The 23,996-nt window shown below is 42.8% G+C and overlaps 1 protein-coding gene across 6 annotated transcripts in view; it reads right to left on the bottom strand.

The window, feature by feature from the left end:
* LOC149322748 (SPRY domain-containing protein 3) overlaps positions 1-23,996 on the bottom strand; it is a 65,258-nt gene that overhangs the window by 34,676 nt on the left and 6,586 nt on the right. For all 6 annotated transcript variants that reach the window (XM_089482530.1, XM_089482531.1, XM_089482528.1 and 3 more), the window contains 3 exons: positions 22,846-22,970; positions 19,596-19,731; positions 18,568-18,759 (listed from right to left, as the gene is read on the bottom strand). In XM_089482530.1, the coding sequence (XP_089338656.1) occupies positions 18,568-18,759; positions 19,596-19,731; positions 22,846-22,970 (453 nt within the window). The remainder of the gene's footprint in view (positions 1-18,567; positions 18,760-19,595; positions 19,732-22,845; positions 22,971-23,996) is intronic.

Here is a 23,996-nt window from a genome sequence, read left to right as displayed (position 1 = left end):
GCCGCGCAAATTTTCGTTTTAACTCAACAACTCTGCTCAAGTGGCATCAGGTTAGAATCAGATATTGAAACAGAACCTTCCCTTTAAGTGTAAGATAGCAGCCAGTACTTACCTTTAAAGAAGTATTCCCAGTAGATTGACTGTTATATTTATTACTAAAGACTTTGCAGTATGGACAACGAGGGATCTGCCGCAGTCACCTGCAACTCTTGTGGGATGTTTCTCTTCTTGCCTACAGAAGTGGAGAACTTCACATGCACCAAGTGCAAGTTGGTAGCACTCTTGGAGGAGAAAGTGCAGCAGCTGGAGTCCAGAGTAGCTACACTTCAGCATATTAGGGAACAAGAGGATTTCCTGGACACAACAGAACTAACGATCTTGGATGAGTACCACGCAGAGAAAGATGCTAGGGTGGAAGAGGTCACTTGCCAAACAGAGGAGGCAGACAGCTGGAGGAATGTCACAAAGAGAAGTAAGCCAAGAAGGAATTGTTCGGGGAGCTTGCAGCTAGAGAATCAATTCGAAGCTCTTTCCCTTATCAAGGAGGATGAAGAAGAGCAGCATGGACAGAGCAGGGGAGCCTGAGAGTCCCACCCGAGGGAACAGTCGCTGCTAAGCCTCGGAGGAGGCATGTGGTCGTAGTAGGGGACTCCTTGCTGAGGCGTACAGAAGCAGTGATTTGTAGGCCTGACAAGATGTCTCGAGAGGTGTGTTGTCTTCCAGGTGCAAAGATCCGTGATGTGACAGAGAGGCTGACAAGACTGGTCAAGCCTACTGACCAATACCCCTTCCTTTTGGTCCATGTGGGAACTAATGATATTGCAAGACACAGCCTTCAAGACATCAAAAGGGATTACGAGGCGCTTGGTAGGAATCTGAAAGGAATGGATGTACAGGTTGTCATCTCGTCTCTTCTGCCAGTTGAAGGGCATGGTCCAGGAAAGAAGAGGAAAATAGCAGATGTGAACAACTGGCTTCGCAGATGGTGCTGCCGAGAAGGATTTGGATTCTTCGATCATGGGCTGCGGTTCCATGAGGAGGGACTTCTTGCAACAGACGGGTTGCATCTCACGCCAGTTGGAAGAAATGTTTTTGCCAACAGTCTCAAGAACTTGATCAGGAGAGCTTTAAACTGAGTTCCGAGGGGAAGGGAGACAATATTAAGGAAGGCGAAAAAGGATGGCGAAAATGGTCAAACTGACATAGAGGAAACAAGGCAAACAGTGCAAGGACCCAGCAGTGGGAGGCAAAAAAACTTGCACAGGCAGCAAGTAAAAGGGAACCATGGTCTGCGATGTCTCTACACTAATGCACAGAGCATGGGAAATAAGCAAGATGAACTCGAACTCCTAGTACAACAAAGCAAATATGATATAATAGGCATCACTGAAACCTGGTGGGATGAGTCTCATGATTGGAATGTGGAAATAGAGGGGTATAACCCTTATTAAGAGAAATAGGCCAAACAGGAAAGGAGGAGGAATAGCACTATATGTCAGAGATATTTACACCAGTGAAGAGATCCTGGACATCAATCATGGAAGCCAGGTGGAGAGCATCTGGATAAGAATCAAAGGGGAGGGAAACAACAAGGGTGTTACGGTGGGAGTCTACTACAGACCCCCAAGTCAGACTGAGGAATTGGATGATATCTTTCTAGAACAGATGACCACACAGTCAGAAAAGAGAGATGTAGTAGTGATGGGCGACTTCAACTATCCTGATATTTGCTGGAAGTCAAACTCAGCAAAATCCTCAAGGTCTAGCAAATTCCTCACTTGCCTGGAAGACAATTTCATGGTCCAAAAGGTGGAAGAGGCAACAAGGGGGTCAGCTATTTTAGATCTGATCCTAACCAACAAGGATGACTTGGTTAATGGGGTGCAAGTGGTGGGATCCTTAGGTGGAAGCGACCATGTTCTCCTGGAGTTTGTTATACAATGGAGAGGAGAAGCCAGGCAGAGTCAGACACGCATCCTAGACTTTAGGAGAGCGGATTTCAGTAAACTTAGAGAAGTATTGAGGGCGATTCCATGGTCAGAAATATTAAAAGATAAAGGAGTTCAGGACGGATGGGACTTTCTCAAAAGGGAGATACTGAAGGCACAATTTCAAACAGTTCCAGTGAGAAAGAAAAACGGGAGGTGTCTCAAGAAACCAGGATGGATGACTAAGGAACTTTCAACCGAGCTAAGTTTGAAACGGAACATGTATAAGAAATGGAAAAAGGGGGAAATCACGAAAAAGGAATTCAAAGAAATAGCAGGCATGTGTAGGGGTAAAGTCAGAAAAGCTAAAGCGCAGAATGAACTCAGGCTTGCTAGAGAGGTTAAGAACAATAAAAAGAGCTTTTTTGGATATGTCCGCAGCAAGAGGAAGAAGAAGGAAACGGTAGGGCCACTGCGTGGAGAAGATGGCAAAATGCTAACAGGAGATAGAGAAAAGGCAGAATTACTCAACACCTTCTTTGCCTCAGTCTTCTCAGAAAAGGCAAAGGGTGCTCAACCTGAGGATAATGGAGCAGAGGACAGAATAGGGGAATTTCAGCACAGAATAAGTAAAGAGATAGTAGAGGAACACCTTGTTAATCTAAATGAATTTAAGTCTCCGGGACCAGATGAACTCCATCCAAGGGTATTAAAAGAACTGGCAAAAGTAATATCGGAGCCATTGGCAATCATATTTGAAAACTCCTGGAGAACAGGAGAGATCCCAGCAGACTGGAGGAGGGCAAACGTTGTCCCCATCTTCAAAAAGGGGAAAAAAGAGGATCCCAACAATTATCGTCCAGTTAGTCTGACATCAGTTCTAGGAAAGATTCTGGAGCAGATCATTAAACAGAGAGTTTGTGAACATTTAGAAGGCAATGCCATAATCACAAAAAGTCAACATGGGTTTCAGAGAAACAAGTCATGCCAGACAAATCTAATCTCTTTCTTTGACAAAATTACCAGCTTGGTAGATGAAGGGAATGCTGTGGATATAGTATATCTTGATTTCAGTAAGGCCTTTGACAAGGTTTCCCATGACATTCTTGCAAACAAGCTTGTAAAATGTGGGCTAGACAAAGGAACTGTTAAATGGATCTGTAATTGGTTGACCGGCTGAACCCAAAGGGTGCTCAACAATGGCTCCTTTTCATCCTGGAGAGAAGTGACCAGTGGGGTCCCACAGGGCTCTGTCCTGGGCCCAGGGCTATTCAACATCTTTATCAATGACCTGGATGACAGAATTGGGAGCATACTTCTCAAATTTGCAGATGACACCAAATTAGGGGGAATAGCTAATACCCCAGAGGACAGGATCAAGATTCAAAATGACCTGAATAGACTAGAAAGCTGGGCCAAAGCTAACAAAATGAAATTCAACACAGAGAAATGTAAGGTATTGCACTTAGGGCGGAAAAATAAAATGCACAGATATAGGATGGGGGACACCTGGCTGAATGAAACTACGTGTGAAAGGGATCTAGGAGTCCAAGTAGACCACAAGTTGAACATGAGTGAACAGTGTGATGCGGCAGCTAAAAAGGCCAATGCTATTTTAGGCTGCATCAATAGAAGTATAGTGTCTAGATCAAGAGAAGTAATAGTGCCACTGTATTCTGCTTTGGTCAGGCCCCACCTAGAATATTGTGTCCAGTTCTGAGCGCCACAATTCAAAAAGGACATTGAGAAACTGGAGCGTGTCCAAAGGAGGGCGACAAAAATGGTGAAGGGTCTGGAGACGATGCCCTATGAGGAACGACTTAGGGAGCTGGGGATGTTTAGCCTGGAGAAAAGAAGGTTAAGAGGTGATATGATAGCCCTGTTTAAATATTTGAAAGGATGTCATATTGAGGAGGGAGCAAGCTTGTTTTCTGCTGCTCCAGAGAACAGGACCCGGAACAATGGAGGCAAGCTACAGGAAAAGAGATCCCACCTGAACATTAGGAGGAACTTCCTGACAGTAAGGGCTGTTCGGCAGTGGAATGCACTTCCTCGGAAGGTGATAGAGTCTCCTTCCTTGGAGGTCTTTAAACAGAGGCTGGATGGCCATCTGTCAGGGATGCTTTGATTTGGATTTCCTGCATGGCAGGGGGTTGGACTGGATGGCCCTAGTGGTCTCTTCCAACTCTACGATTCTATGATTCTATGAATTTGGTATAACGCAAAAGAAAACAGAAATGGATGTAATATGGTTGGACAAGGATAAGAAAAAAATAACAAAATTCTATAATTTAATTTTGAGGCTGGAATTGGAACAAGAACAAATTAAACATTGTATGATAGTATGGGCACAGAATATAGGAAAATACATACAGTACGATGCGTGGAAAAGAGCCTGGGGACAAGATTTGAAATTTACTTTGTGTACGGATTTAAAAGAGAATTTTTATAAAATGATGTACAGGTGGTATATGACACCGAATAGATTAGCGCAAATATACAAAAACGATAAGGGAAACTGCTGGAAATGTGAGCAAACTACGGGAAGTTTCTTCCACATGTGGTGGAGCTGTCCTCTGATAAAAAAATTCTGAAGGGAAGTACATAAGAAAATTGAAATAATCATACAAGTGAACAACCAAAGTTTTTTAATGCTCAAACAAACATCTTCCTCCATGCAAACTTTCACCTCTCTTCCTGATGCACTTATTTTCCACATGCAAGCAGGAAGAAGTGTTTTTATTAATGTGTGGTGGGCTTCAAAAAATATCGCAACTCATCTCAGCACAAACAGTCTTGCAGCTCACTTCCCCCTCCTTTATTCTGCCTATGTAAACTCTCAGCACTGGTGCAAATAAAACACACACACCTCACTATTTCAACCCTGTGTTTTATTATTGCAAGGCTTTTTTTGTTTTTATGTGAGCCAGCTGGCTAAACCAGCCACCTTCTCTTCGCTTTTCCTAGAAGGAAGCTGCCATTACTCCACAAATCACAAAAGCTGGGCTTCCATCCAGTGCAAAATGTTTAAAAACAACACCCCTCGAAACAGAAGTCCGGGACTTCCATCAGACTCCTAAGAACCAGAGGTTTCTTTAAAAGGAAGAAGGACAAGTTCCTTGTTCTCTGCATTCTTGACTGGAGCTTTTGTGGAGTAAGGCAGCTTACACTTAAGCCTCAAGGATAGAAAGGGAGCATGTGAGGCCTCAAAAAGGCAGGACCCAGCTCCTTCTCGCCCTGTTCTCATGAATCCCAACATCCTTCCTGCTTGTTCCACTCTTAATACCTGGCACAAGTGACAGTGTGCTCTCTCAAGCAAAAGTACAACTACCTAAGCCAACTGCAATGCATGCCCAACAATGTCTCCTTTTAAGTTGAACAAGGTGCTAAATTTATTCTTCATGTGGTGAAATTTGCAGGCATTTGGCCCTTCAGCTTCCAGGACTTTGATTCCTGCGTTGTTGTTTTTTAACTGAGCCAGTTCACCCACTTACTGTTGGAAAAGAAAGATAAATTAGAACACCATGCTTTCTTACAGATGCAACAAGGGAATTGCTTAATAGTGGGATTTGAAGATCAGCAGAATTAATAAATAGTAGGAATTTAAGAGATTGATGATGGAGGAAGTTAGGTATTATTTCATTTATAACTATCAGTTGAAAAGTTGGAAGTCATTGTTACTCCCCCCCCCCATTTTTTTATTTTTGTAACAGTAATGGCCTTGTAGTTTTGTATGTTTTTTATGTTCCTATGTATGCTTTAATTTATTTTTGCTTTGTATTATAGAACCCCTTATACATGGTGTTATAGTTTAAAAATGTATTTTAATAAATTATACCCACAGGTTGCGTCTCACTTATCCAAAATGCTTGGGACCAGAGGTGTTTGGGATGGTATGGGGTTGGAGTTTGGAATACTGTACTTGTATTTATATGTATGTGCATAATGAGAGATTTTGGAGATAGGATCCAAATCTAAACAAAAAATCATTTATGTTTAATATACTCTTTATACACATAGCCTGAAGGTAATTTTATACAACATTTTTAATAATTTTGTGCCTGAAACAAAGTCTGTGTACACCAAACCATCAGAAAACAAAGGTGTTACTATCTAAGCCACCCACAAAAATAGTTTGGGGTTTTGGAACATTTTGGATTTTTGAATTCCAGATAAAGGAGACTCTCTCTCTCTCTCTCTCTCTCTCTCTCTCTCTCTCTGTGTGTGTGTGTGTGTGTGTGTGTGTGTAATCTATCACATGGTTTTCTGAAGCTAAGAATGTGAGACTGGCCTGAGGTCATCCAGTGTGGTTCCATGGCTGAGCAGGGATTTGCAGCCAGGTCTCCAGAGTCCAACACTCAAACCACTATGTCATACTAGCAGAGTCTCTCTCTCTCTCTCTAAAACATCATACACTAAACCAATCCCCAAAAGCCACCTTCACTAGGAAGTATCAGGCAAAATCTACACGGCAGCCTACTATCCAGACCATTTCTACATCTTCCAACAATAAGCAGGTATGGGCTGGAGGGGGGTATGCCTTTCGTGAGTTTATAAAATGCATGTCAACTAAACCATTAGGTTCTACCTTGAAAGACCCAAGTACTAATTTTCCCAAACATTTTTTATGGAAAAGACCCAACTCAGTTCTTCTATCAAATGAAAGATTCTAAACATACACTCTCCCACTCTTTTCTTCCCACATCAACATTTACAAGTTTCCAGAGCCCACCGCTTTTGTTTTTAACTCTCTAGGCTAATTGCTTCACTAGCCACTAGAATCTGTACATTTATCTGGGGATAACAAACCTCCAATTTAAAGGAAGCAATGGGAAGCCTGTGGCCTTCCAGATGTTGCTGGACTCCAATCATCATTGGCCCCATTCAAAATGTCCAACGATCAGGAATGAAGGGAGGCAAAGCCCCAGCAACATCTGGACAGCTTCAGATTCTTCATCCTTGATTTAAAGGAAAGTGCAATGTGATCTTTGGCCCCAAAGAGCTGCTTCACACATGCAATTATTGGGTAATATCCTGCTTGCGCTACCGTGATGTATTATAGCTAGGGCTGCCTTGGAGAAAGACTTGGAAAACTACAACCAGAACAAAATACAGAAGTTGGGTTACTAGCATTAAATACAGAGAACCTTTAAAATAAAACAGCAACAACAAAGCTTAATATGCTACTCAGTCCATTTCCTATTGCAAATCAAAGTACAGGTGCTCACTGTTAAAATACCAGAGTAGCACATAAGCAGCTCAGGAAATTTCATCTTCCACATGAACCTTGTATTAAGATCTTCCCCAGAGACCCTTATTTAGGTCCTCCTTTACTGCTGTTAGAAAAAAGGTAGGTGGTACCTGAACAGTGAGCCTTCTGGGTGGTAGCCCCATGTCTTTGGTATATTTTATTCCTGGGAAGGCTCAGCTGTACCAGTCTCACCATTCTTTGTGATGAATGGTGAACACCTTTTACATTTTCTCAGGTTTTTACTTCTGTCTTATGTCAGATTGCATCTACACTGCAGAATTATTGCAATTTAGTTCTAACCGCCATGGCTCGGTGGTATGGCAACCTGGGATTTATAGTATGGTAAGATATTTAGCCTTCTCTATCAGAGAGCTCTAGTGCCACAACAAACTGCAAACCCCAGGATTCCACAGATGAAGCCATGGCAGTTAAAGCAGTGTCAAACTGCATTACTTCTGCAGCATGGCAACAGCCTTAGCTTCTTATATACTGAACTACCTAAGTGCTTGTTTTTGTTGCATTTAAAATTTCTGGTTTTACTGTTTATGTGTTAAGTGCATACTGAAAAATGCTCAATTATCTAGTGGACTGAAAAAGAAAATATATTAAGTTATAAACCAAGTAAAGGCATCACTCAGTGTTGTGGACATGACATTACATTTAATATGCTGCTATATGTGTACTCTTGTCTTAAGGATCTGGAGAGTTTTGATGGGGAGGTAGAATAGTACACACCAGCCTGAGCAAGCATACCAAAAAAAAACAAAACCCAGATACCATTTACACATCCACACTGTGCCTTTCCCCTTCTGCCTTGGCTATCTTGCAGTGTCTTGATCAGGGATTTGTGACGTAATGCATCTGTCCAACAGTATATAGCATGGAGCTGGCAAAAGTAGACAATTCAAAGTCTTGGTAGGGGTAAAGAAATTAATACAGGAGCACAACCTTTGGCTCACAAGGTGACCTCCAGTGACCATTTCATTCTGGTGGAACAAACAGCTCTCAAGAAAAGGTCTGGAATACCTGCTTGATATTTCCTGAAGCCTCACTTTATTGATGCTCTTGCCTGCAAAACACCAGATATGGGAGAGAGCTTGGGACAGCCTTTAAGGTTTCTGATGGAAAGGGCTTACAGTGCCTTCAGCTGAGCATGAATCTGGTTCTTTCTCAGAGAACAGCTCAGGTGGTTTCTGTGAGGCAAGGCCTCAGGGCCAAAGCACCTGCTTCTGTCACCCTTCAAAGTGCCATGCCCCATTGACTAAAGAATATGTGGCACATATGCTAGATACATATTAATTCTGCCAGTCTCCAAATCTTGATGCTAAATAAGGCTACATGCTAGGGCAGAGGCGGTGAATGCCCTCCAGAGACTGTTGGACTTCAGCTCCCAGCAGCCCTAGCCAAGATAGTCAATGGTGAGGGATGATGGAAGCTACCATCCATTCTGTACCCATGTACCAGTGGAAGATGTTTGTCTCAGAGCTCCTTATTTACTTACCCTAGGAAACATCAGACACCCAAATCTTGCCCTGATCTGCTCCTAATGCCCAGAAAATAAAGACTCATAGAGTTGGAAGAGGCTGCAAGGGCCATCCAGTCCAATCCATCCTACACTGGAATGTACAACTAAAACACTCCTGAAAGATTCCCATCCAATCTCTGTTTAAAGACCTCCAAAAAGGAGAGTCCACCACCATTTGAGGCAGTCTACTCCACAGCCAAAGACGTTCTTCTTAATGTTGAGGTGGAATCTCTTTTCTTGTAAATTGTAATATGGGTAAGGTCAACTCTGTCTCCACAATGGACATGAGTGGCAGATGTAAGGACAAATCTGGAAATCTGACCTCTCTTGCAGCCTTGGAGTAAAGATCCAAACAACCCCTGTGATGCCCTTGCAGGGGCTGTGGGACTGTAGCTTAAGACAGAATTATAGGGGTCTTTAGGAATAGCAGCAGAGATGCAGCAAACAGATTTTTCTTCTTCCTTCATAAATGGGACTCTAAAGATAAACCATTTTTGTCACCATGTTGTTGTCAACTGCCCTCCAGTCAATCCTGACTCATGATGACCCTGTGGATGAGACATCTCAAACACCCCGTCCTCCACTGCTCTGTTTAGGTCCTGCAAATTCAGGCCTGTAGCCTCCTTGATTGAGTCCATCATCTTGTTAAAGGTCTTCCTTGTCTTCTACTTCCCTCTACCTTTCCTAGCATCTTGTCTTTTCTAATGAGTCATACCTTTTTATGATGTGGCCAAACTACAACATCCATTTGATCATTTTGGCTACCAGGGAGATTTCAGGTTTGAATTGTTCAAGAATCCTTTTGTTTGGGTTTTTTTTTTTTTTTTGGGGGGGGGGGCTGTCCATAGTATCCTCAGCACTCTTTTCCAGCACCACAGATCAAATGAATTGATTTTCTTTTTGTCCTGTTTCTTCACTGTCCAGCTCTCACATCCGTATATGGCTTGTACAATTTTAATTTTTGTGCTCAGTTGTATCTCTTTACTCTTCAGGATCTTGTCTAGTTCTTTCATTGCTGTCCTTCCTATTCCTAGTGTTCTTCTGATTATTTGACTACTGTCCTTCTTCTGGTCAATGTTTGACCTATTTTCTCATTGTCTGGGTTGAATTTGTATAGATCCTATACAAGTAGTCTCCATTCTGTTCAATATTTGATCCAAGACACAGGAACTCTTTAACTAGTTCCATTTCCGCATTATCTAGGTTGAAATTATGTAGTTCCTCCATGGCCGTGTTCAGCATTTATGTTCAGAAGTAACCCTGCCTATGCACTTTCTTCTTTGACCCTCCTTAATAACTGTTCCAAGTCTTTGACGTTTTCTCCTAGTAATATGGTGTCATCTGCCTATCTTAGACTGTTGATATTCCTTTGTCTGATCTTTACTCCTCATTTTTTGGAGTCTAAACCTAAATTAAAATTTAGGCAGAAGAGAACGGATCCAGATCTGGCCTTGATGTCATTAATTTGCTACACCAATCCAAATGTAAAGCAAAAAAAAAAAATCAGGGCAGGAATAAGGAACATGTGACACGCACACTAGTGATAATAATTTATTGCAATCGTTCTTCACCACTTTGCTTTTGGATTAGCTCTGCTAGCTTTGATTGATGAAAGATATTGTTCAACATCATGTAGGGAGTTCACCCATTTCCAAAAAAATGATTTCAGGTAGGCTTGCCATATCCCGCCTGGGGGCGGGACTTTCCCAGTTTGGGGCGGGGCCACACAGTCCCGCCCCAGTTTGGCCCCTCCCCCGGGACCTCCCCCCCCAGCAAGGCCCTGGAGGCAGCTCCAGCCCTCCCCATGGCTCCCTGCCTGACTTAAGCCTAGAGAGCAGGGCTTCAAGACATCTGCCACTCAGAGCTATTGCCAGCCCACTTGGTATATATACCCTGCAAAAGGCATTACTTTCAGGTTACAGTGAGCAAAGAAAAAAAGGCCATCAATCGTTCCTGTTTCCCTGGGAGTCTAAATGCCTCCTCATCTTTTAAATGTCTACCACTCAGTATTGTTGTAATTCTTTATCACAGGGTCGTTTTTGAGGCCCTAAACACCTTTACTTGTAATATGCAAATTTCTCCCGAAGCTGACCAATGGGAAAGAAGCAATCAGCCCTCCCCTTGGGTTGGTTTTCAATGGCTTGGAAGGAAGAGATTTTGCCTTGCAAGTTGCTGGTAAATAATAGAAGGCTTTGGGGTAGCAAAGGCTGCAGAAATAGTTTGACCCCCCCCTTAAACATCCATGGCTCAGTGCTATGGGATTCTGGGAATTGTAGTTTCTTGTGGCACCAGAGCTCTTTTGACAAAAGGAGACTGAATGGAGGCGTTGCCTGGCTGGGGGCAGAGCCTCTTGCCAGCAGTGAGAAGGCTGCGATGATGAGGAAAAGCAGGGGCTCCTCTGATGGTCCTGGCCACTTCCCTTGGCTCCCTCCCTCCTCCTCCTCCTCCTCCTCCTCCTCCTCCTCCTCTCAGAGCTCATTCACACTCCCTGGCTTTTCTCTCTCCCCCCCCCTCTGCACTTTGAGACCCCTTTAACTGCCAAAGCTCAATGCTCTGGAATTCTGGGGTCTGTGAGGCATTTGGCCTTCCCTGTCAGAGAGCTCTGGTGCCACAATAAACTACCATTCCCAGGATTCCATAGCACTGAGCCCTGGCAGTCCAAGCAGTGTGTTTTGGACACAGAGATCCTCCAAATGAATCCAGTCCCTAGCTTTTATATCTCTCACACACACTGCAGGAATAATAACCCACTTTGAGACTGCTTTAACTCAGTGCTACGGAATCCTGGGAATGCGAGTGTTTGGGAGACATTGAGACTTCTCTGTCAGTCATGGCTCTGAGGCCACAATAGACTACAACTCCCAGGATTCCCCAGCACTGAGCAGTCTCAAACTGGACCATTTCCTCAGTGTGGATGCACCTGGGGAGGCATCCTGGGCACTGCAGTTCAACTACGTTTGGAGGGTTATGGGACTCCCTGTCAGAGATAGCTCTGGGGCCACAATGTACCACAATTCCCAGCATTCCCCAGCACTAACCCAGGACAGTTAAGTCACTCTCAAACTGGATTATTTCCTCAGTGTGGATGCAGCTTTGGTGAGGAACTCTGGGCATTTCAGTCCAGCATTGTTTTATTTCTGCAGTGTATTTTGGACCAGAGACAAGGTGACCAGACATCCTCCTCCTTTTCCAGGACATGTCCTCTTCTGTCAAATTTCAAAATGTCCTCCATTTGGATCATGGCTAAGAAGCATGGATTTATAATTACATGGGTGTTTTTAGCTTTTATTTTTGGCCATGTCCTACATTTTTTTGCTTGGGTGCCCTACATTTTGGGGTGAGGGCATTGGCCACCTTGGTCAGAGAGCTTTCCAGGGGTTAACTGCCATTCTGCTGTGGTGCTGGAACAAACCACCATTCCCAGAATTCCATAGCATTCAGCCAAGACAGTTAAAGTGGTCTCAAACCGGATTATTTCTCCAGTGTAGATGCAGCCCAAGCCTTTTGCCTCTCTTATGCCTGAGATTTCAAAGCCCAGCCTTGGCACCACAACAAACTACAAATCCCAGGATTCCATAGGATGGAGCGATGAGAGTGAAAGCAGTGTGGCAGCAGCCTAAGTGTGCTTAATGCAGTTCTTAACATGGTGCACCTCTTGCCTACAGAGTCTCACAAGACTTTTTTGTTTAACAACTTGTTCCCATTAACTCCATTTCATGTCTCCTTTATTTAGTGGGGAGGAATACAGACAAAACAAGTCAAAATGAAGAAAAACCAAAGTCCCTTGACCAAAGGGTTTGTTTGTGGAATAAGCCTCTGAAATATGCAAGAGGCAATGTTAAAAGAAAGCCATGTTCAATGCTCAAATGTGCTGTTTGGAATGGGGAGAGGGGGGTGGCCAGAAAGGGAAGTACATTTCCGTGATCTGTCTACGAATAATGTCAAAATGTCCTCCATTTTGATCATGCCTAAGAAACATGCATTTATATGAACATTTCTAAAAAAGCCTCATTTTTTTTGCGTGTCCTCCATTTTTTTAAAATGTGTCCTACATTTGAAAATGTTGTCCTGCATTTGTCCTACATTTGTCCCGGTTTGGAGGTCCTCACTTATGGCAACCCCAATTTCAGGAGATCTTGAATGAGGCACCCAAGAAAGACAACACACAAAACTAAGTGGCTATGAATCAGCACTCAAAAGAATATTGAAAGCCTCACACATAACAAAACCCTGCAGATTAGCAGCATTCTTTCAACTGAAGTGTTTTTAATGTTAGTACACTCAGTATTCTTATATCTTAGCATTCCCAAAGATTACTCTATAAGGAAGAAAGAGATCCTCAGCTTGTGCCTCATTTTACTTCCTTCATCCATTCATAATGGATTTCTGCCTCATAAGGAATTACACAGATACTATCTATGCAAAAATGTTACACTGCAATGATGGAAAAGGCTTCCCAAACTTTGAGATTTTGCCAGTATCCATTAACTCACAGAGCATGTTTCTTAGTCATTTTACTTCAGTAACTCCTACTTTTAAATATTCTTTTCCTAAGCAAGTATAAATGTTGTTTGTGATTATGTTCAAAATACACAGGAAAGTTCTCATTGCTTAGTTCACAGATTCTGTGCTGCAATTCATTAACATATCCCATGCAGGAAATTTGGGAATCCCACCCCCCCAAAAAAAAAAACCTGGGCTTCTTGTAGTTTTGCTTAATTTTAATCCATTAAAAGTCCAACATATGACTTGCAATATTTTATGCATTCTCTGACATGTCCCAAGATGCCACTTTTTTGGAACTATCCAATAACATGCGTTTTTAAAAAAACTGCACATTACTAATCAGCTTTCCAACAGTGTGACATATTATTCCCAAGAATGACAGCCTGACTCTGTTAAGAAAGGACAGAAGAACTTGGTGTTCTTAAAAAGGAGAAGGGTTGCAAGATTTTCCAATACACAATGGGCTGCTTGCTGTCTTAAGAAAAGGTGCCAAATAACTCCCTTAAGGCTGCTGTGGACAGGACAAAATAAGAACAATTTTAGAATTTGTGGTTCCCCCTCCCCTCCCACCCATCACTGCCCCTGTGATATTTTCTCTAACCCACAACAGTGTCAAGCAACTTAGCATTCAAAATCAGTAAGTCTCTCTCTCTCTCTTAATGAATGTTTTTACAAATGAAGCTGGAGAAACATCTGGTTTGGATGGTTCACAGCCAGAAGTGGTAACAGCCAACACCAACAGACGTGCAAGAAACATTTTGGGTGGGGGAGGATGCTGATTTTCGGCACCCCCACAAAACCCAGAAGCTGGTTTCCTGTAGAAAGCTGCTCTACTGAATTTCTGAGAACTCTAGTTTTTGCTCTGCAGCAGAAAACAAGCCTATTATGATTCTAGCCCTCATGAAGACTGTTGGGGAGCGATGGGAATCATGCAGCCCTCCCAGTTTTGCTAAACTCCAAATCTCTTTTGCCCTAGCCTAGCATACCCAATGGTGAGGAATGCTGGGAGTTGTTGTCCAACATCTCCCAGCATGTTGGGAGAAGTTCTGTTGGACTTTTCTGTTCTGTTCAACAGAAAAGAAGATTAAGAGGTGATATGATAGCCCTGTTTAAATATTTGCAGGGATGTCATATTGAGGAGGGAGCAAGCTTGTTTTCTTCTGCTCCAGAGAACAGGACCCGGAACAATGGATGCAAGCTACAGGAAAAGAGATTCCACCTGAACATTAGGAGGAACTTCCTGACAGTAAGGGCTGTTCGACAGTGGAATGCACTTCCTCGGAAGGTGATAGAGTCTCCTTCCTTGGAGGTCTTTAAACAGAGGCTGGATGGCCATCTGTCGGGGATGCTTTGATTGAGATTTCCTGCATGGCAGGGGGTTGGACTGGATGGCCCTTGGGGTCTCTTCCAACTCTATGACTCTATGATCTGGAGTAGCATAGGATTCCTGTCCCTTCAGTGGTAGGGGCAGGGAGGAAGCGTTCTGAATGGAACAGCATTGTCCAAAATACACAGGAAACTAGACAATATTGTCACCTCTTCCATCCACACTTTCCTTACCCTTCTTTCCTGTCCCTCCAGGCCAAGACTACATGTTTCTACATTATCTGAGCTGTCCTCATTTTCCTTCTCCTCTCCATCAGGAAGAAGCAGCTGTAGTGGTTCCTCACAGAACTCATGAGTTTCCTGGGCAGGGGGAACACAAGGCACTGGACAAGTGTATTGTGCTTTGCCTGCTAGATGGAGAATCTGAGCCGATATCTGCGAGAATATGATTTTTTGACAAGATATGTTCAGAGGGGTTTTGCCATTGCCTTCCCTTGAGACTAAGAGCATGTAACTTGCCCAAGGTCACCCAGTAGGTTTCATGGCCAAGCGGGAATCGAACCCTGGTCTCAGAGTCATAGTCTAATGCTCAAACCATTACGCCACGCTGGCTCTCTTTCTACTTTTTATTGTTTAAAATTTCTTCTTAATCATACTTTTAAAAAATCCAATTACAAACTGAGAAAACATATTCTTGCGCATTAAAAAACATCTAACATCTCTCTACCTATAATACTGGTTTTCTATATAAAAGTTTTTTAAAAAAAAAAGTTTTGGGGAGGGACCATTCGTCTACGGATTTACATTCATGGTCTGAACTGGCATGTTTTGCCTGAGAGAGTCAGCCTTTTGTTTAACCTGAGAGTCAGCAAACCAAATGGGACATTATAAGAAAGAATAACAGAACCACCAGCACTAGCCGGGGGAGGGAGGAAGGGAAGATTTATAAACCATGCAACAGCCTTTCTCCAAGCCTCAGTTTAACACCTCTCATCCAGTGACAAACAAATATACAGTGCGCCCACGCCATACGTGGCCTTGAGCATACGTGGTTAAGCCGCGGCACGCGCGCGGGGCAGAAAAGGCGGCGCGTCCCATTCAATTGAATGGGCGCGCGCCCCCGTTGCGCCCCACGTGCACCCGCACCACCGCGCCACCGCGCACGAGCCCCATTGTTTCCAATGGGACTCGAGCATAGGCGGAATTCGCCTTACGCGAAGGGATCCAGAATGGATCCCCCGCATAAGGCGAGGACGCACTGTATCTGCAGCTCCAGAACAGGTACCATGAGGACCCAAAGTCACTTTGCAAGAGATGCAGTTTTATACCTGGAGTGCCCAGCAACAATGCAAGCCAAAAATCAAAGGATTGAATAAAAAAGTGTCAAAACAAGGATCAGAGAATGAGCCAGACTCAGAATACTGTATGTGAAGAGAAGAATGATAGTCAATAGAAAGGCATGCATTTACTAGATCATCAAGTTACCAGCTGTTGTTATCAATCTGTCAAATTGGCTTTGACGTATGGCAACCTTATAAATGACCGACATCCAACCTTATAAATGACCGTTCATCAACAAGCCTGCTCAGGTCTTGCAAATTCAGGATAACCATAGTTTCACTGATGAAGTTGATCCACATATGATAAGGTTTTCCTCTTTTCCTACTGCCTTTCACTTTCCCCAGTATTATCATCTTTTCCAATAAGGCATGTCATCTCCCAGTCTCCCGGTAGATATTGTAGTTTCTACAGAGAAGTCAAGCTTGATTTGACCTCAGGACCCATTTAACTAGAACTCCCCCCCCCCCACCAAAAAAAAAAAAAATTCCCCCAGATTATCTCACTTTTCATATTCGGCCCTACTCTTCCTGAGGTTAAGAAAAGCTAGCAAAATCTTCTTACCCACTGTCTTCATATGTTGCCAAAAAATCAATTTGAGACTACAAGAGGCAGTGAAAATGCTTTTAAGGGCAAAAAACAGAGCAGGACAAATCTCAGAGTGCTAGTATGTCAGCAGCTGGTAGCCCAGGGATTCGCCCCTAAGAGGAGTTTTCTGTCCGGCCTCCAGCTTCCAGCCCTCTTGGCACCTCCTGCCGAGGGAGGAATAGGGTAAGTCCAAGCCCAACAGGTTCCATCTTACACTTCCAGTGGATTCTGTGCAACATGAGATTCAAATCTCAAAATAAGCAAGGAAAACAGGAAGCTAATAGTTCAGATCTTCCACAAAATCAAGGTCAGATTATTTTTTGCCAACAACCTTAATGGGGGTGTGTGATTTTTTTTTAACCTTTACACTATCACAATGTCAAGCAGCTATCCTTTTCTTGTGCTGGCAATGATGCACTTCAAAGAGGTCAGTCCTAAAAATGTGAAGGCCTGCAAAAAAAATTGGAGAAAAACCCCTTTTTGTTTGCGTTTTCCAGAATCATGCTTAAATAAAATATTCCATAATTGATTTCCTTCATTTTTTTCAATTTTTCTTGTTCCCCCCCCCCCCCAGTTTTTTTCTTGGAGGGAGTCAAAAAACTGGGGCGGGGGGGAGAGAGAAGAAAAAAATAAAAAAAGGAAGAAAATCAATTATGGAAAATTTTATTTTAGCATGATTCAGAAAAACATGAACAAAAATGGTTTTTTCCCCAAACTTTTCTGTGGCCTTCACATCAGCCCTAGACATTCAATCCTTCACCCACCCACCCCCCATGGAGCAGCCAGCTTTTGCTTCTCCACGTCTCTCACTGTCTGTTGAGAAAGTTGCCCCACCACCACGTTTTGAAACATGAAAGATGCTGAGATGGCCACCTACTCTGTGGAATCATATGTGTTGTGTGCCTTCAAGTCACTTATGAGTTATAGCGACCCTAAGGTGATCCTATCATGGGTTTTTCTTGGCAAGATTTGTTCAGAAGAGGTTTGCCATTGCCTTCCCCTAAGGCTGAGAGAGTTCCAAGTTCACTCAGTGAATGATCTTGGCCAAGCTGGGAGAGAACAAGAGGGCAATAGGGAAGGAAGAAAGGTATTATCTTTCCCTTTTTCACTCCACCTGGTCCCTTCCCCAGGTCTGTTCTATAGGATTTGCTACTAGCCCTTACTTTTAGCATTAGGTTATTACCTATGGGAGGGGCATGTTCTGAAGGGTAGGAAAGAGTGCTCTTTTTCTTTCTGTCTCCTAAAGCATCCTTGTATAGTGCAGACTAGGAAGGTTTACTCTTATAGCAAACATCCTTTCCACCTCCCCAGCCAAACAGGGGCTTGAGCAGACTAATCCCTCTTCTGCCTCCCCCCTGTGTTTCTTATCATTACACTAGGAGTGGGCAAAAGCAGTGCCACAGGAGCTATTTGCTTTTGCCCTGCAATGCTCTAAGGGACTTACTGACACAAATGAAAACACTCACCGATGAAACTAGAAGTGGTCAGAAGTCTGGTTTTGAAAAACAAGCAGATGTTAAACAATGCAGGGCAGGCTCTGCAGCTTGTTACAGAAGGGAAACACAGATAAAAGGTGGGTTCAACAAACCCAAAGAGGTTAAGGGCCCACAGGGGGGAATACTGAAATTTGCCTACCCCTAACCCATCACCTCAATATTTCATGCCTCACCAGTCCAGTTTGGGATAATTTAAGTATTTAACAATTTAAATACACTTATATACACTTTAGTGTGGCACCTCTGAGACAAACTGTAGCATAAGCTTTTGTAGACTTGATCTACTTCCTCAGATACACAGGGACAGGTGCTACAAGATCCCTTTCCATACTGATATTCCAGACTAACATAGTAGGTTTCCCAAGTATAGAGGGGCCATTAACTTATTTTGGGGTAGCACCATTTGGCTTCCAAATAAATAAATATCAGATTATCCCAGTTCTCTGTTCAAAATAACAGCAAAGGGTGACAGGACACCCTCCTGGATGTGCACTTTGGAGTGCAGGTATTGGGTTCTAGTTTGGCTTTCATTCAGCCCATCCTCAAAGCACAGATGCCCCACTAGAGATGTCTGTCACACTCCACGCATTCCAGGAGATGCTCACTCACTGTGCCGCAGACTTTTACATCATGCAGTCGGCCCCACTCATCCTCATAGCTGTCCACCATCATGATGCTGTCATCTTCCTCCTCGTTGCCAAGCTCTGCATGGAGATGGAGTCGGACTTCTTCCCCCAGCGAGTGCATCCCCACGGCTGGGAAGAGCCCCTCTGGGGAAAGTGGCATGATAGTCGAGCCCACCTGTGGGAGGAAGCCAAGTGCCCTGGCATAAATAATTGCTGTGTCCATTCTGCTGTATGGGCTGGTGTAGCCTCATGGTAAGAAAGCGTATTTACAGATTAAACAGAACAAAATGTTAGAGTGAACTGGGAGAATTTAAAGGCCATACCATTTCAGACTGCAGGTGGAATAATTCAACACAATTCAATAAAAAAGACTGAACTTAGAAAACTATCAAGGTGGGGATAACCTGCATCAAAGGTTACAGCACAATTCCCTCCCCCCCCCCCCCCGATATGTTTAGTTTTCTTTATACAGTCAAGGAATTCTTTTAATGGTGAAGGATTTAAAAATGCAGTCTCACCTGCCACAGGATTCTCTCACCAGGATCTGCTTAAGATTCTCAAATATTTATAAAGGTGTGTGTGCAAAGCGACCTCCTACTCTGGGTCAAACCTCATCTGTCATGAATTCGATGGGGTTGTCACAGGGAAACCTTTGAACTGGCAACAGGGGGAATACTCACAATGCTCTTTTACATCTGTTGTTTATGCTTTACATCCTCCTTTCCTGGAATTCAGTGACAAAGTACACAGCATTCCTGAACAGTCATCCCCTTAAGGCATTAACACAGAGCTGGGTAACCTGTGACTCTCCAGATGTTTTTAGACTGCAACTCTCATCTTCCTTCTGCACTGATGTTGGCCAAGGCTGATGGGACTTGCAGTTCATCATCATCTGGAAAGCCACATATTCCCATGCCTATATTAACAAGCTTCAGCAAAATTGTTGCATAACATGTCTTCAGACAACTTCTCCTTTCATTTCCAACTGGGGAAAAAAGGTTCAGAACTCACCCTCTTCCCATTTTTGGTAAAGAATATCTGGGCTGTCTGGACTTCGAAAGACACTGGTTCAATACCACAACCGATTCGGTCCCCAGAACTACATTTTGTTCCAAATTGACGGCCTTTGGCTCGGCCGTTGTAAAGCCTGAATGGACAAATACAGAAGGAGACCATGAAAAGAATATTAAATGGATATATAATGTCTTTATCATGCAGGCTTAGTATGATGCACAAAATTATGTTGAAGAGGGCCTTTAATTCTGTGAGAGTCCTTAAATAGTACAAGGGATCTTTCTACATTCACTTGATACAAAAAGGAGGCCTGAATCCCAGCTCAGTTATGTTTCCTGGATCCTTGAATGCAGTGGTTAGGTTCTGATGGAAACGCAATGGTTCTCAAACTTTGATCCTCCAGATGTTTAGGACTTCAACTGCCAGAACCTCTGATCATTGGCCAAGCTAACTGCGGCTTCTAGGAAAAGAAGCCCAAAACATCTGGAAGGCCAAGGTCTGAGAACCACTTGTCTAAAGAAAAAGCCTGTGACCTCAGCAAGTCAAGAAATGGATAGGGTCCAATTTGGCCCAGGGCAGCAGTATACCTAAAAACATCAAGGGCACATGCCTGTCAAGTCAAGCTAAAGCTGGGAAAGGGTTGTGTGCTACCATACAGTCTTTTCCCATAAGCCTTTGTAGTGTTCCCTGTCACCCCTGTGGCCCATGCTGAAATGGCAACCTTAGGGACTTGTCAAACAAGTACAGTATGCAAAACTTGTCAAGAGACATAGCAAAAACAGTTGTGCTGAGTCTCTGAAAAAAAACTGCAGTAATGTTGTGTTCAGTCTGTGCTGGCTCTCTTGCATATACATATATCCGCATGTGCATACAGTCGGCCCTTCTTATACACTGATTTTTTATACATGGATTTAAGCATACACGGTTTGAAAATGTCCCAAAAAAGTATAAATTTACCTTGATTTTCCATTTTTTTAATAAGGGACACCATTTTGCTATGTCATTATATGTAATGGGACTTGAGCATACACGGATTTTGTTATACACGGGAGATCTTGGAACCAAACCCCAGCGTATAACAAGGGTCCACTGTACAGCAATCACAGGGTGAACAGCTACAAGTCCTCTTCCATGGAACTCAAGACTTGGGCTCTTTCTTTTACTATTAATCAGTTAATGAGCTTATTGCTAAATGTGTATCCTAATTTTACATGACCAATCAGCATTTCCAGGATGACTTACAGAATAAGGGTTTGTTTGTTTAGAAAACAGCACAGTATAAAATTCCAGTCAGTGAAACAATCAAGTCCAATGGGTGCTTGTAATGCTGAGAAGGGTGAAAAAGGTCTTTGCCTCTTGCCAAATGTACAGTAAAACTAGCACCACTGGAGACTCCTGTGGAATTCCATGTACAAGGTGTCACTTTCCAATTGCTACTCAGCTTAGTTCCAATGGACTAGGAAACAGGGCTGTGGTACGGTGGGAGGATCTGCATGCAGAAGGTACCAAGTTAAATTCACAGCATCTCTAGTTCAGTTTGGAGACCTGTTGCCAGTAAGAATATCAGGGTTGGCTGGTTTAAACGCCTATTCTTTTTAATTGATTATTCATATTTTTAAGAAAGTCTGGCTATTATTACTGTTTTCCAACTCTCTTACCGAAATAACAATGGCTGTTTCAATTTAAACATTTTAACTTTAACAGTTTATTGGCAGTTGCTCATTGTTAGACCAGTATCCAGGGTCAGTTGCTTCTTTTTAACCACTTTATTTTATCATGCAACAAGTACCATTCAAAAACAAGTCCTTCAATTCACTTAAGTTCACCCAAAACAACCTGCTTTAAAAGAGAACCTTTTAAGGAATAATTATTATTTAAACTAGTGACCATAACATTTGAATTGCATTTTGCTACTTAGTTCTCTTATTTAGTCCTATATTAGTATAGTCTTATACATTAAACAAAAAAAAAAAGGTTTAAAGCAAACAAAAAAAACAGGGACTTAGGTGGGGTTACTGGGTCCCCCCCCCCCCCCATCTTGCAGTACACATGAGGGATTGAATCAGGTGGCCCTCTGGATATTTTTGAACTGCAATTTCCATTATCCCTACCTAGCATAGTAAATGGTAAGGAACACTGAAAGATGCAGTCCAGCAACAAACTGTGCCCACCTCAGAGTACAGATTTATTTTTTAAAAGCCTTTCTATAGGGCTTTTCTTTTTTAAAACATTGAGAGTATTTTATAACATAAAGAAAAACAGTGAGATCAACAACTACAAATCACAAATGACAAAACACTAAAAACAGTAAAAACCATTAACAACTTCTTATAAATTAGGCATAACTAAAACCATTAGCAAGCAAGAAAATATTCAGGCAAGTTGGAATACAGACATATATCAATGGTTTAACTCAGTGTTTAAGGCAGTTCCCTATGTTAAAATGACCCCTTGATGTAGGGGGAAAACAAAAGGACTAGTCTTCTATTTGAACTCTACCAGGGTCCCTGGGGAGCTTTACCTGGAGCAGCAAGATACGGACTATAGCACTTGGGGCTTCCAGGAGAATGAGCTGGCCCTCTTCTGTTTGGCAATTGTGTTTCTCTTGTGTTAACACTGCTTGTGCTGTGGTTTTACACTGTGTACATGTGCAAGATATCTCCTGCCCGCTTATCAATTTCTCTCTCTCTCGGTCTCTCACTCATAAACATACAGAGTAAAAACAGACCTGTGTAATGTTCACATATGACCCACGAGCAGTGAGGTTTTCCAGGGCTATACTGTTTAGTAAATTAATTGAAAAGATTAAAGGCCTTTTGTGTTTTCACAAAAAAAATCTGCAGTGTATGACAGCATTTTGTTTAGATTTTAAAGAAAAGGTTAGTTATTTTGAATACAAGAACTTGTACCATCTCAGAAAAGAAAGCCATCTTCTTTCTCTCACACATGACAGAACCAGTCATGAGATGTATATATTATCTAAAACAGTTCCTTCACAATGTTTGACTCCAACTGCCATCATCCCCAGCCAACATGGTTAATTGTGGGGATAGGGTGGCCCTCCAGAACATACTTGAGCTGCAACTTCCATTATCCCTTATCAACATAGCTAATGGTGAGAGACAATAGGATACAATCTAATATTTGGAGAGCATCCTACTGCCCGACTCTGTCCTACTCCCATCTAGAGAAAGTGACATATGGGAAACAACTCTTAAACTTTCTGCAAGGGTAGCTGTGAACTCACTTGCCATCATCAGCATGGTAAGCAACTGAATCCGGTAGCCATCCAGGCTGATGGTCCAAGCTATAGTACTGAGGCACCAGCCCTACTGCAATGGTCCCCCGCACACCGCTGTCCACAATTGACACCTGGAACAAATTTGAAGAGCAAATTACTAAGATGAAAAAAAACCTCCATTCCACTTCTAACCAGGAAAGAGGGCTGGTTCCCTCCATGGCATGAAAACGAGCAAAGTATGAGCTATGTGTACAGCCTAGAGCTATGCCATTCAACACAATACAACACACAAACTACCTCCACCATTAACATGAACAAACCACTTCCTCCCAAACAGAGATCCACAGATGTATATATTCCACACACCTCCATGGCATCAGCCTCTGAAGATGCCAGTCAGAGATGCAGGTGAAACGTCAGGAATAAATTCCTCCAGAATACGGCCACACAGCTCAAAAAGCCCACAGAAAACTATGGATGCTAGCTGTGAAAACCTCTACGTCATATTGAAGAGTGATATATTACTTGTCCTTACAATGCCAAAACAGTTTTTCAGCTCTGACTTAATTTACCAGCAGTAGCCACTGAAATAGCCACCAGATATATTATGGTCTGCTCAGGAGTCACAGCTTCTGGGTGCACCTACACTGTAGAAATAATGTAGATTGACACCGCTTTAAATATTGTGGCATCCTGGGATTTGTAGTTTTACGAGGTCAATAGCCTTTTCTGCTAAAGAGTGCTGGTTCCTCACAAAATGACAAATACCAGGATTCTGTAGGATGGAGCCCTGGCAGTTAAAGTGATCTCAAACTACATTATTTCTACATTGTAGATGCACTCTTAAGACTCTCTGAAGATAGATGACACTACAAGAATGGCAGTGATATCAATCACACAGTTTTCCCTATCAGCACTGCAGCAACCAATACATCCTTGGTTTAGATGTTGTTGTTGGTTGTGTGCCTTCAAATCATTTCTGGCTTATGGAGACCCTAAGGCAACCCTATCATGACGTTTTCTGGGGCTAGGTGTATGTGACTTCCTCAAGGTTACCCAAGGGGCTTCCATGGCTCAGCAGGTTTTTGAACCCTAGTCTCCAGAGTAGTAGTTCAACACTCAAACTACTACACCATACTGGCTCTCTTCCTGGGTTT

Source organism: Sceloporus occidentalis, unplaced genomic scaffold, assembly GCF_023333645.1.
Source record: "Sceloporus occidentalis isolate IW3139 unplaced genomic scaffold, rSceOcc1.0.p SCAF_1, whole genome shotgun sequence".
Lineage (NCBI taxonomy): Eukaryota > Metazoa > Chordata > Lepidosauria > Squamata > Phrynosomatidae > Sceloporus > Sceloporus occidentalis.
This window is presented reverse-complemented; position numbering and strand designations above follow the sequence as displayed.